Source organism: Jaculus jaculus, chromosome 13 (assembly GCF_020740685.1).
Source record: "Jaculus jaculus isolate mJacJac1 chromosome 13, mJacJac1.mat.Y.cur, whole genome shotgun sequence".
Lineage (NCBI taxonomy): Eukaryota > Metazoa > Chordata > Mammalia > Rodentia > Dipodidae > Jaculus > Jaculus jaculus.
The window spans coordinates 1,482,521-1,495,332 of NC_059114.1; the positions used below are offsets into that span (position 1 = coordinate 1,482,521).

At 52.8% G+C, this 12,812-nt stretch overlaps 2 protein-coding genes across 3 annotated transcripts in view; one reads left to right on the forward strand and one right to left on the reverse strand.

The window, feature by feature from the left end:
- Positions 1-814: 814 nt before the first annotated feature.
- On the forward strand, positions 815-3,609 carry Tmem191c (transmembrane protein 191C). Its single transcript, XM_004670784.2, has 10 exons — positions 815-981; positions 1,268-1,391; positions 1,475-1,525; positions 1,646-1,723; positions 1,867-1,923; positions 2,057-2,116; positions 2,229-2,293; positions 2,382-2,454; positions 2,588-2,628; positions 2,708-3,609. The coding sequence occupies exons 1-10, from the start codon at positions 827-829 to the stop codon at positions 2,913-2,915; spliced, it is 912 nt and encodes a 303-aa protein (XP_004670841.1). The 5' UTR covers positions 815-826; the 3' UTR covers positions 2,916-3,609.
- A 4,091-nt stretch (positions 3,610-7,700) lies between these two features.
- The window catches only part of Pi4ka (phosphatidylinositol 4-kinase alpha), a 136,022-nt gene continuing 130,910 nt past the window's right edge, over positions 7,701-12,812 (reverse strand). For both annotated transcript variants that reach the window (XM_045133161.1, XM_004670783.2), the window contains 8 exons: positions 11,917-12,023; positions 11,457-11,561; positions 10,760-10,885; positions 10,374-10,494; positions 9,711-9,870; positions 9,097-9,186; positions 8,687-8,770; positions 7,701-8,096 (listed from right to left, as the gene is read on the reverse strand). In XM_045133161.1, coding sequence (XP_044989096.1) covers positions 8,045-8,096; positions 8,687-8,770; positions 9,097-9,186; positions 9,711-9,870; positions 10,374-10,494; positions 10,760-10,885; positions 11,457-11,561; positions 11,917-12,023 — 845 coding nt within the window. In that variant the 3' untranslated portion in view covers positions 7,701-8,044. The remainder of the gene's footprint in view (positions 8,097-8,686; positions 8,771-9,096; positions 9,187-9,710; positions 9,871-10,373; positions 10,495-10,759; positions 10,886-11,456; positions 11,562-11,916; positions 12,024-12,812) is intronic.

The following is a 12,812-nucleotide window of genomic DNA, read 5'->3' on the forward strand; positions in this document are numbered from 1 at the left end:
TCTGTGTTTTCCTCTGAGAAAAGGTCTTTCTGTAGCATATCTTATTTGCAAGAAAGGCAAAGTATATACATATATTTGGTGAGAGAGAGAAGGGAGGAAAGGGAGAGGGCAGGAGAATGGGTGCACCAGCCACTGCAAACGAACTCGATACATGTGCTAACTTGTGGATTTATGTGGGTAATTGAGGAATCAAACATGGGCCCTTAGGCTTCGTAGGCAAGTGCCTTAACCTCTTAGCCATCTCTCCAGCCCCTACTTTAGTTTTTGGAGGTAGGGTCTCACTCTAGCTCAGGCTAACCTGGAATTCACTATATTGTCTCAGGCTAGCCTCGAATTCTTGGGGATCCTCCTACCTCTGCCTTCCAAGTGCTGGGATTAAAGGCATGCGCCACCACGCCCAAAACAACAAACAAACAAACAAAGCCCCCCCCCCCCTTTTATTTGAGAGAGGAGACTCCAAAAAACTCCAGACACATGTGCTACCTTGTGCATCTGTCTTACATGAGTCCTGGGGAATCAAACCTGGGTCCTTAGACTGCGAAGGAAAGTGCCTTAACTAAGCCATATCTCCAGACGATAACATAAATACGATATATAATACATATTTGTATATATGTAATTTACAGATTATGTGCTTGTGTTTGGTCGGGCTCGAGGCCAACGCTCTGGTGTCCTCGGCGGTCCATTATGACTGAGCTGCAGGGGTCACCCAGGCCCCAACGCTGAAGCCTAGGAGCAGCTGCGCTCTGGAACTCTCCGCCGCCCGTTGTGACGTGGGCCGTGGGGGTCACGCGGACGGTGCGGGTCCAGTCCTAGTGCTAGAGCCATGGCCCAGCAGCAGGAGCAGCTGCTGCAGCTGCAGAAGGACAACCGCGACGGCCGCCTGCGGAAGCAGGAGCTGGAGGAGCTGTTACGTGTGCTCGAGGCCGAGAGCGAGAGTCTTACCAGGCACCTGGACGAGCTGCGCGAACGCGAGCGCAGGTGCGTAGACACGGGTGCTCGCCCCGGCGGCCGCGGGAGAGACAGTCATCTGAGGCCGGGCGTGGAGGGAAGGGGGTCAAAGCATGCCAGGCCGGAGCTCGCCCCTCAGCCCCAGGCTGTGGAGATCCGGGCGATCTCTCGCTGGGACCCGGTAAGAGAGGGATGCTACGGAGACCTTTCAGGCTCGGACCCTCATCTGGCTGTTGGTCCTTCCGTGAGGCGGGGTCGCCCCCGCTCCTTTCCGCCTCACCCCCGAAGGACTACCGGCCTCAGTTTCCCTCTGTAGCCTGCAGCGCAGACGGAGCCAGACGCTGCGGACCATCCGCGGCGAGGCGCGCGAGGCGGCGAAGGAGCGCGCACAGCGGGCGCAGGACTTGCTGGACGTTGCAGAGCAGCACAAGCAGGACCTGGTGGGGAAAGGTCGTGGTGGGCGGGCCCGCGAGTGGGCGTGGCCAGTCGGAGGCACGGACTGCCTCCTCCACCCTGTTCACAGGAGCGACACAATCGGCAGCTGCAAGAGCGGTGGGAGGAGCTGTCCAGTCAGGTATCTGCGGAGGGGATGCTTCGGCCTGAGTCTCTGGTTCTATGGGACGGAGGACTCGCCCCAGTCCCCAGTCCCCAGTCCCCGGCCTCCAAAGGTGCTCCCCGCCTCCCTGAAACGCAGCTCTTCTACTACGGAGGGGAGCAGCTGAGCCAGCAGAGAACCAAGCAGCAACTAGGGACCCAGCTGGTGGCACTTCAGGTACTTGGTGGGGCAGGACCCAGTGGGTGGGGCTAAGGGCGGTGCTTGCCCGGGGCCAGGTCCCGAACGCGTGCGGGCGGGTCGTCGGACCGGAAGGCCTGGGAGGACTGCAGGCTCCTTACATCAGTTGGATCCCTCCGAAGAAACAGCTGGATCTGGCGGAGGCCAAGTTCATCACGCAGGCTGAGGACCTGCGGCAGGTGCGAAGGGCGCCAGGATCTCGGGGGTTGGAGCAGGGTGAACTTGAGGTGTGCTGGAGCCTGGGCGGGCGCTGAAAGATGGACAAGGGAGGATGTGTGTCCCGGCGCTGCTCACCAAGGCTTTGACTCTCAGGGCACGCAGCGGACGGAGGAAGCCTGGGCTAGCTTCCAGGAACAGAGCGGAGTTCTGCAGGTGAGGCCCCTCAGCCCCTGGAGCCGGTCACATGGAATCCCCTCTGTCCTCAACGCTCCCCTTCCCCAAACCACGCCCTCGCGGACCTGAGCCTCTGCCTCCTTTCCTCTAGGAGCTGCAGGGGAAGGTGATGGAGGCGGCCGCGGCGCTGGAAGCTTCCCGGGGCAGCTCGGAACGGTAAAGGGTTTGGTGGACTTGTGGAGTTTGGAGTGTGATGGGGGGCGGGGGTGGGGTAGGTCACCCCATTTCTGTGCCTGTTTGGCAGGCTGGACTCGTCACCTCGCCGGGTGCAGGGCTGCGTGGGCTCACTCATGGAGGAGGTGGCCAGGGCTGACCGCGTGAGCGCGGGCTGGGCGGGTAGGCTGGAAGCTGGGACCCTCCAGCCACGGGTGACCGTCGCCCTCCGTCGGGGAGGCTCAGCCGGCGCCTGGGCTCGGTGCGGAGCTGGACGCGCGGCTCCTTCTTCCCTAGGAAAAGCGGCTGCTCGGCGGTGCGGGCGCGGGGAGTGTCAGGTGAGCGGCCGCGGGCTGTGCGGGCTCCGGCCCTGGTTTCGGTTCTCCCTCCAGCTCCCGCGTCTATCTGTCCACCCAGGCTGTGGGCGCTGAACGCACTTCAGACGCTGCTGCTGCTGCTCCCGCTCGCCTTCCTGGTGCTGCCACTGCTGTACTTGGCGCTGGCCAAGCCCGAAGCCATCGGTCCCCGGCTGCGGCGCCTGGGCTCGGACGCAGCCCTGCGCCGCTTGCGCTACATGCTTTCGCCTCTGCTAGAGCTGCGCGCGCGAGAGCTGCTGCCCGCCTAGGGCGCATCACGCCGGACTTGGCCACACACCTGTCTCGCGTGTGCTTTCTGGGGTCCCGTGGATCCCCAGGGGTCGGCCGAGGTGGGGGTTACCTGTCCTGAGCTCTGGGCGGGAAAGAGGCTCTGACTGCTCGTTTCCTCTGTGGGACTTTGGCCTCTTTGACCTTGCTGCATATGGTCATCTGGGTCCCCGCAGAGGCCGCGGTTCCCTTTTAAAGGTCCCGATCCTTTGGTTTCTGGACACCTGAGCACACCTGGCAGTGAACTTTGTGGGCAATGTTTACCCATGTTCTTAGTGCAGGGGATCCCCACCTCTCCAGGTAGTGTCTCTAGCCCAGGCTGACCTGGAACTCAACTTTGTAGTCTCAGGCTGGCCTTGAACTCACAGTGAACCTCCTACCTCAGCCTCCAGGCTCTTGTTTTATTCTGTTACTGCTAGTTTTATTATATTTAATTTTGATTTCGTTTTACTGGGGGAGGCTCTTGAATGCTGGGAGTAAAGGCATGAGCTACCATGCCTGGCTTGAGCTTTTTTTTTTTTTTTTTCCACCTGGGAGGTAGGGGAAGAAGGATGGAGCTTCAGCTATAGAGTTCAAGGCCAGTCTGGGATGGCTTAGCGGTTAAGCACTTGCCTGTGAAGCCTAAGAACCCCGGTTCAAGGCCCGATTCCCCAGGACCCAAGTTAGACAGATGCACAAGAGGGCTCAGGGGTCTGGAGTGCATTTCAGTGGCTGGAGGCCCTGGAACACCTATTCTCTGCCTCTTTCTCTGTCAGTTGCTCTCAAATAAATAAACAAAAAAATTAAAAACAAAACCAAACCAAGCTGGTTGAGGCCTCAGACTGCTTACCTACAACCTTCTCAGTTGTGTGTGTTGGGGATGTGGCTTCAGCAGGTGCCTCCAAGCCACCCAGGCCCGCATCAGTCCTGTGGACTTCAACCCCAACCTCATGGCAAGGATGATACCCAAGAGTGGGAGACAGTGCTTGTGAAAACCCTGATACATTTCACCTGGCAGAGGCATTTCTGAGCAAGATGCTCACATGCCTGTGGGGGTGGCTATGCTAGGGGGCACCTTGCATGCCCAGTCTGGTGGTCTGCTCCCCTCCAGCAAGGGAATTCCCAACATGCTGCTGAAAACAGGAAACAGATATAATCGTGCTAGTCACATTTGGGCTTTTGTGATCCTCTGTACTTATTTCTCTTTCATATCTTAAAAAAAAAATATTTTACTTGGGCTAGAGAGATGGCTTAGCAGTTAAGGTGTTTTGACTCTCCAGATCCCATGTAAGCCAGATGAGCACAGTGACGCAAAGCTGCACTGGCTTCTAGGGCACTCTTCTGCCTCTCTCCTATATGGCTGCCTGTGTACTGGGGCTACAAAAGTTGGCTGTGGTTTTCGGCTTATATGGGGTCTAGATCTGAACTTGGGTACTCTGGCTTAAGTGGCAAGTACTTTATCCACTGAGCCATATCCCCAGGCCATATATTTTATTTTTCAAGGTAGGGTCTCTAGCCCAGGCTGACCTGGAAATCACTATGGAGTCTCAGGGTGGCCTTGAACTCACGGCAATCCTCCTACCTCTGCATCCCGAGGGCTGGGATTAAAGCCGTGCACCACCATGCCTGGCCATTTTAAAATAAATATATATATGATTATTTTTATTTATTTGAGAGCAACAGAGAAAGAGAAAATGGGCACGCCAGGGCCTCCAGCCACTGCAAACAAACTCCAGATGCATGGGACCCCTTGCGCATCTGGCTAACGTGGGTCCTGGGGAATCTAGCCTCAATCTGGGGTTCTTAGGCTTCAAAGGCAAGCGCTTAACCGCTAAGCCACCTCTCCAGCCTCTTTAAATATATTTTATTTACTGGAGAGTGGGCATGCCAGGGCCTCCAGCCACTGCAAACAAACCAGAGACATGTGCCACTTGTGTATCTGGCTTACGTGGTGGTTTGATTCAGGTGTCCTGCATAAACTTAGGTGTTCTGAAAGCTAGATTCCCAGCTGATGGAGATTGGGGAATTAACTACCTCTTGGTGGCACTGTATTGTTGGAGGTGGGCTTATGGGTGTTATAGCCAGTGTCCCTTTGCCAGTGTTTGGAACACTCTCCTGTTCCTGTTGTCCACTTTATGTGGCCCAGGGCGATGTCCACCGTTTATGCCTTCGTTTTCCCTGCCATCATGGAGCTTCCCCTGAAGCCTGTAAGCCAAAACAAATAATTTTTTCCCCCACAAGTTGCTCTCAGTCAGGCGATTTCTGCCACCATTGCAAATCTGACTGCAACAGTAAGTGGTACTGAGGAGTGGGGTTGCTGCTAGACACCTTACTCTGGCTTTGGCCTTTTGGAGTTGATTTTCAGAAGGAATGTGGAAGGATTTGAAACCTTGGCCTAAGAGATGGCTTGAAGTGCTGTAAGTACAGCTTGATGCAATGTTCTGGTCAGAGTTGAAAGGCCCTGAATGCAGTAAGAACTATGAACTGACGTTTGGCTTATGAAGTTGAGAAAGAGCTTCACCTGGACTGGGCTAGCAGTTTGTGTGGAAAGTTGGCTGTTAGCCTGGGTCCTGAGAAGTTATGTAGGGTTGCTTTGTGTAGAAATGAAGTGGTGTGAGCACAGGGATATGGCACAGAAAGAAAAATCTTTGGGTAAACTGTTGCCTGCTCACCTGCAAATTGTTTGAGAGATTACAACCATTGAGATGGGGCCAGCTGACCTGCACTGGGGCAACAGGAAGAATGTTGACTCTTTTTTTTTTTTTTTTTTTTTTTTGGTTTTTCGAGACAGGGTCTCACTCTGGCTCAGGCTGACCTGGAATTCACTATGTAGTTTCAGGGTGGCCTTGAACTCACGGCGATCATCCTACCTCTGCCTCCCGAGTGCTGGGATTAAAGGCGTGTGCCACCACGCCCGGCTTGAATGTCGACTCTTTTGAAGGGGCCTGAGTGCTCAAAGAGTGTCCTGTTCTTCAAAGTCTGCTTTATCCCCCCACAACCTCCGATTAACCAACTGGCACCCTACCTGGTATTGTGGAATATAAGAAATGCAGGAAAGAGAGGGTCATTGATTTTGCAGCATGGTCTTGTGTTTTGGAAAAGGCCATGGGCAGTATGAAACAGGTTTACTGGATGCCTGCATGGAGACTCCATGGAGCTGTGAGGATGGACCATGGCTCACAGTGGAGACCGAGTGGAGATGCTGGGGCCACAAGACGGATGCTAAGGAGAGCTGTTTGCCCTGGATGAAGTTTTCCAGGACTATGAGTAGCCTAGCTGGAGAGGCAGAATTGGAACCTCAGAGACTTGTTGCTGGTTAGAATTATCGGTCTTGGAGACTTGTCACTGATTAGCGTTGTTGGACTTGGAGTTAAATTTTGATGTTTGCCCCGTTTAAATCTTATATTGGTTGAATATTTCTTTGCTGTGCTCAATTCCATCTTTTGCAGTATGAATGTTTATTTTGTGCCATTATGGTTTTTTGGGGGGGATTTTTTGGTATTACAGCTCAGTTAAAAGATCTTGGATTATGGTGATGTTTGAACATCATTAGGATTGATAAAAAATATTTTTTTAAAAGTTGGACTGAATACATTGTGCATTACATCATGTATGGTTATCAGTTTATGGGGGGCAGGGGTGGAATGTGGTGGTTTGATTCAGGTGTCCCCTATACTTAGGTATTCTGAATGCTAGGTTCCCAGCTGATGGAGATTTGGGAAGTAAGGCCTCCTGGAAGCAGTGCATTGGAGGCGGGCTTATGGCCTATCTCCCCTTGCCAGTGTTTGCACACTCTCCTGTTCTTGTTGTCCATCTGATGTTGGGCCAGGAAGTGATGTCCACCCTCTGCTCATGTTGTCATTTTCCCTGCCATTGTGGAGCACCCCCTAGAGCCTGTAAGCCAAAATCAATGCTTTTCCCCCACAAGTTGCTCTTGGTCAGGTGATTTCTGTCAGCAGTGCGTACCTGATTGCAACATGTGTATACTGGGAAATCGAACCTGGGTCCATTGGCTTTGCAAGCAAGTGCCTTAACTGTTGTCATCTCTCCAGCTTTATTTTTTCCCCCCAAGTTAGGGTTAGCCTCTAGCCCATGCTGACCTCAAATTCTTGGTGATCCTATCTTAGCCTCCTGAATGGTTCCCCCCCCCCCAAAGTAAGGTCTCACTCTAGCTCAGGTTAACCTAGGACTCACTATGTAGTCTTAGGCTGGCCTTGAACTCATGGACATCCTCCTACCTCTACCTTTCACCTGGCTTGACTTTGAATTAACTTTCACTCCCTCACTCTCTGTGTGTTCATGTTGTGTCTGGAGGCCAGAGGACAACCTTCTGTGTCACCCCCGGAACCTCCTCTAAGACGAGTCCTCGTGCCTGGAGAGGCACGCACTCGACTAAGCTATCTCTCAGTCCTTGAACCTCCTGAGGGCTGAGATTACATATGTGTGTCACCACATTTTAAAAAATACACATTTTAAACATTTTTTCTACTTCTGCATAAGTATTTGTATATATTTAATATTTTACACGTTTTTATTTTTGGTGAGCTGGTCTATGACCTAGCCTAAGGCTATACATTTAGGACAAGACATTAACCCTGATAGTCACAAGGCTGGGGCAGTAACTCTGGGGTGAAGTGCTTCCTTGGCATGCATAGGTCCCGGGCTTGACAATCTAGTACAAGAAACAAGACTGCTTCAGCTGGGCATAGTGGCAAACACATAACCACAATACTCCTTGGGATGGAGGCAGGAGGATCAGGAATTCAAGGCCAGCCTCAGCCACATACTAAGTTCAACACAGCACATTTTGGGTTTTTAATTTTTTTCCACATTAGTAAAATCTTAAGTTGCATGTTTTAATACACAAGAAAAATACTTCATGTACCTATACAGAAGACAGGGAATGTGTCCAGTGCAAATGAAAGCTTCACACCTGTGCATAGAGCACCATCACATGATTGTCCTCTCTGTGTCTGGCATCACATGGTCACATGCCTGCCACATCTAAGGAAGGAGCAGCTAGCTTCCAGGCCCTGACGCTGCAGTTCTTTCCACTAAGCTCCGCTGGGTGAAAAGGGAGAGACTGGTCACAGGTGGAGGGGCTGCTGGGCTTCAGAGGCATGTCCCTCCTTTAGTAAGGGATGTCATTTTGATAGTACTGGATCATATCATAGGTCCGGCTCCTGGAAGGCCAAGGGAAGAGAGACTGCTTACCATGGATGGGAACCCTCCCCATCTCCTCACCCCATTTCTCTCCTCACAGTGAAGGTGTTCCTGTTCTGGTCACATGGGTACAGGTGTTTGGGTGGCCCTGTTGACCCCCTCCACATTCCTAGCTCACTCAGCACGTGTTTGGCTTCACCTTGGACAGACCAGGCACACTGGGCTCCTTACATTCCCGCAGCTACTCCCATCTCTCTGCAGCCGTGACTCACTCATACCAGCCTCTCTTTTTAACACCTATTCCTCATATTCGCCCCCCCCCATTATAGCAATAACTATGCCCACCCTGACACCTGCTTGCCTACGTGATACCCTCTAGCCTGCCTGGTTCTCAAGTACTGTCCCAGTTTTCCTACCAGGACATTTCCTCGGTACGACCCTGGGCGCTCTAAATCAGCACTGTGTTACTTCCTGCACAATTATGAAGGCTCAAGTAAACACAGATGGGTTTCTCACTAGTGGGGCCGCAGTATCCTCATCGCCAGATCCACGCCTGACCCCACCCCCAGTGTCCAGCGTGCAGGGGTGGATGGCAGGTGGGGCAACTTGCCTGTTACTGAGGAAACAGCTCTGGATGACTTTCATGATGAAGTTTGCAGCCTCACGCTCAGTCATGTTAGGGCTGAACCTATGCCTGGGGGGAGAGGAATAAGGGCTGCTGCCTCCCTTCCCAGTGGGAGGCAGGCTTTGCCTGTGGACTGGATGGGGTGAGCATTGGTGGGAGTCCCCAGCAGTGTGGTCTATGCGGGCCCAGATCCCTGTCAGCGTCTCTGAGGCCTGGTGACCTGTGTGGAGCTGAGCTGCAAGGTCAGAACCTGCAAACCTAGGGAGCTTAGCTGCTTGGGCCTTCTAAAGACAAGACTGCTGTTCTAATCCCAGAAAGGGTTCCATCTCAGGCAGAGACCTAGCTGATGAACACACCTGTCCCCAAATGGCCTGTGTACCTATGGTGGTACCTACTTCAAGAGCTTGATTGTCTGGCCACGGAAACAGGGCAGGCCAGTGTCCAACATGAGAGTGACCAGAGAGACAACTGCATCCATGTAGGGCCTGTATAGACAGGGAGAATGTAGGGAAAGGTCATCCTAAGTAGGGGCCTTGCAGTTTCCCAGCCCAGCTGCTACTTGTGCTCCATGGCAGCCCCCTCGCAGTGATCTGCTTGCTCCACAGCCCCGCTGCATGGCTGACTGCTCTCATCCTGACCCCACACTGCCAGGCTTGCAGATGTGGTTTCAAAGATGCCCTTCCAGATGTTACCACATGGCACCAACATGATACTAGTCTGGTGTGAAGTCTGGGAGTGCTGGGACAATGGTGAATGGTGGCTGGGATGCCTAGAATGGGGAGCAAAGGCTGAGGAAATACTGACGTGAGCTCAGCCAGGGCCTTTGCAGGGTGTGGCTTGGAGGGTTAGTGTTGGGAGTTTTTGGCACAGGTAGAGACAAAGCCGACTAGAGGGTAAGGCCTGGCACTACTGCTGCTCCCCACTACTGAGCCTGATTTCCTCCGTCCCACAGGGGGCTGACAGTTCTCCTGGTCACACCTTCAAGGGCTGCCCTCCCATCTTGACTCACCGCACAGCCAGGTAGCCTCGGACACACATCTCCATGAACCACTTGAAGGGTGTGGCCTCCATCTTGCCTCCCATGATCATCACCATCTCATCTGTCAGCTTGATGTCTGGCTCCCAGCCAAGGTTGCCGCCCGGGGAGCTTTCAAACATGAAGCCAAAGTCTGCAGACACCAAAGTGCCACTTGTGAGTGGCAAGGACAGGGTGATCTCCACGCAGTGAGAACTCAGCTACCATACTATGAGCAGACAGAGGCCATGTTTTTCTGGGAACAGAAGCATGGCAGTGGACAAAGGAATAGGCCGGGGAGAAAGTGGGCTGGAGCCAGGATTGAACAAAGGAGCTATGACACTCCAGCTTCCAGTGGTGTGAGTTGCCACTCTTCATTATTATTTTTTTTGAGGTAGGGTCTCGCTGTAGTCCAGGCTGACCTGGAATTCACTGTAGTCTCAGGATGGCCTCATACACACAGCGATCCTACCTACCTCTGCCTCCCAAGTGCTGGGATTAAAGGCATGTGCCACCATGCCAGGCATGGGTTGCCAATCTTGTCCCCACTCCCTAGGTCCTAGGTAGTGCTCCCTGATGGTACTGGGCAGCCTTACACCCTTATGAGGGGTGGTGAGTGAGGGGAGAGGAGGAGAGGGTGGCCATGGCCTGGCTGACCAATGTGGATGATGTGGCCTTTTTTGTCCAGCATGATGTTGCCATTGTGCCTGTCCTTGATCTGCAGCAGGAACAACAGGAGGCTGTAGGCGGCCATACTTCGGATAAAGTTGTACCGTGCCTGTGTGGAGAAGGCTGTGGGCTCACCAGGGCCTGTGCTCTCCCTGCCTCTGTGCCCCATCTTGGAGGCAAAGTTTTGCTCAGGAAGGCACAGCTCCTCACACAGTAGTGAGTGTAGCTGTGTTTGGGATCGCAGCCCTTCCTCCCATCCATATGGGCTCTCATGACAGGAGAGGACCATGGGTGACAGGCTTAAGCTCCTAGTTTGGCAGGACTTTGAGGAGCAGGGAAAGGCAGACAATGGGCATTGAGGATTTTGTGGCTACCTGCTGGAAGGCCAGGGTGGACTCATCCCCGTACTGGCGTGTGAAGTAGTCATACATGCCGAAGTCAGTCTGGCGGCCGAGCTGGTCTCGGGAGGTGCAGTCAGGTATGCATTCAATCACGCCGCACTAGGGAGGGGATGGTGGAGTATCTTAAGACTGCTTAATGTGTTCGCAATGCACACTATTGCTCTTGGCAAGAATCTTGCCCTTAACTTGCTTGTTGAGAACAATGCCAATGGCATGCTGAGTAACACTGTAGATGCTTCCGTCTTCCCAAGGTAACATTTGTGAGGCATTCCTTTTTGGAAAGTGCCCCTTCCCCTGATGTCTACAGTGTCACCCTTAGAGATTGCATATAAATGGACAAAGGAACAGCTCCATGTTTTCTTTTTTCTTTTCCTTTCTTTTCTTTTCCAAGGTAGGGTCTCCCTCCAGCCCAGGCTGACCTGGAATTCACTATGTAGTCCCAGGTTGGCCTTGAACTCACGGTGATCCTCCTACCTCTGCCTCCACAGTGCTGGGTTTTAAAGGCATGCGCCACCATGCCCAGCTACAGTTCCATGTTCTAAAAGGCCTAAAAAAACATGTACTGGGTGCCCCTCCTTTTTTTCCTTTGTGTTTGTCATTTTGGCAAATTACTTGAAGATGGCAGTTCTGGCCAAAAGGCCCTTGCTAGACTTTAGTTCACGGAACTTACCCCGGGGGCAGTGGCCACCACGCGGTAGGGGAAAACAAAGAGGTCCAAGCCCACCAGCTGGAAGATGTTCTTAAAGAGGTCGATGATCTGCAGGGCCAGCATGTCCTGAAACCAAGGAGGCCTAGGGTTCAATCACCCACCTTTCTCTGGCCTGTTTGTCTCCAAGTGGCCTTGGAGGCTAACCCAGTGTGGATACCATATGCCAGTGAGGGGCAGGCTATGGCCATGTAGGAGTCCAGAGGGCCTGGCTTTCCTGCCCACCTAGGGCTGGGCTGTTGTGAGGCTGCCTGGAGGTTGTGTGAGTTGGGACTGGAAGGGGAGGCTTTCAAGTTTACCGAAGCTCTGATTCCTTTATGGCACCTGAACCAAGTGAGGGCAAAGCCCTGCATGGGAGGGGCTTCTTTGTAGTGCGTCTAGGCTAAAGTGTCTGACCCCGCAGCCTGATCCAGGCGTGTCTCACCTGTCGGCAGTCGTCCCCCACTTTGAAAATAGCTGCCTGCCAGCAGATCTTCTGGCCATCAGCCTCCTGCCTGCGGGACTCCTCTTCATCAGAGCGGCACCGCAGACCTGCAGGTGGAGAGGGGCACTGCGTGTTATATTGAGAAGCCCTTCCAGAGGAATCTGGAAAGAACTTCAGGAATCTTGAGGGCTGCTGTCATGGGTTAGCATGTGAAATTATAGGACCAGGAGTATTTTCCTAAAAACAAACATAGGGCTACAGGGAATTAAAAAAGCAAGAGCCCCACTGTTACCCAAAATGAGGACTCAGGATTCCAAATGCAGCCAGGCCATCAAAGGTGTGTCTACACAATGACCTGTGGCCCATTGGTGCAAATGGCCACTCCCTGAACTGAGCTGTGTTCACCAAAAGTTCAATGTCATCTTATTTGAAAACAGAATATTAAAAGATATAATAGTATTAAAATAAATCATACTAGATGGAGTCTAACCCAGTGACTAGTGTTCCCAGAAGGAGAGAAATGTGGACATTGAAATGCGTTCTGGAGTGCAGAGACCACACAGGACCAGAGAGCATCCAGCTTGCTCCTTCCCTCTCTGAAGCAGGGTCTGCTCACTCCTTGACATCAATCTTGAAATATGTGGCTACCTACTTCTTCAATCACCCATGTACTCATTTGAGAGCCCCAGCAAACTAATGCGACTCATAAAGGCCTGGTTATTGAGGCTCCTGCTGACTTGGGTGGCTGACTGGATAGCTCCCTGTCATCTCCAAAGGAAGGGGTGTGTGTGTGTGTGTGTGTGTGCAGATGTACACAGACATCTTTTATGGGAAGCTGGTAAACAACGTGTCCAATAAAAATGGCACTAGCAAGGGAAGGCACTTAGGGGCCACAC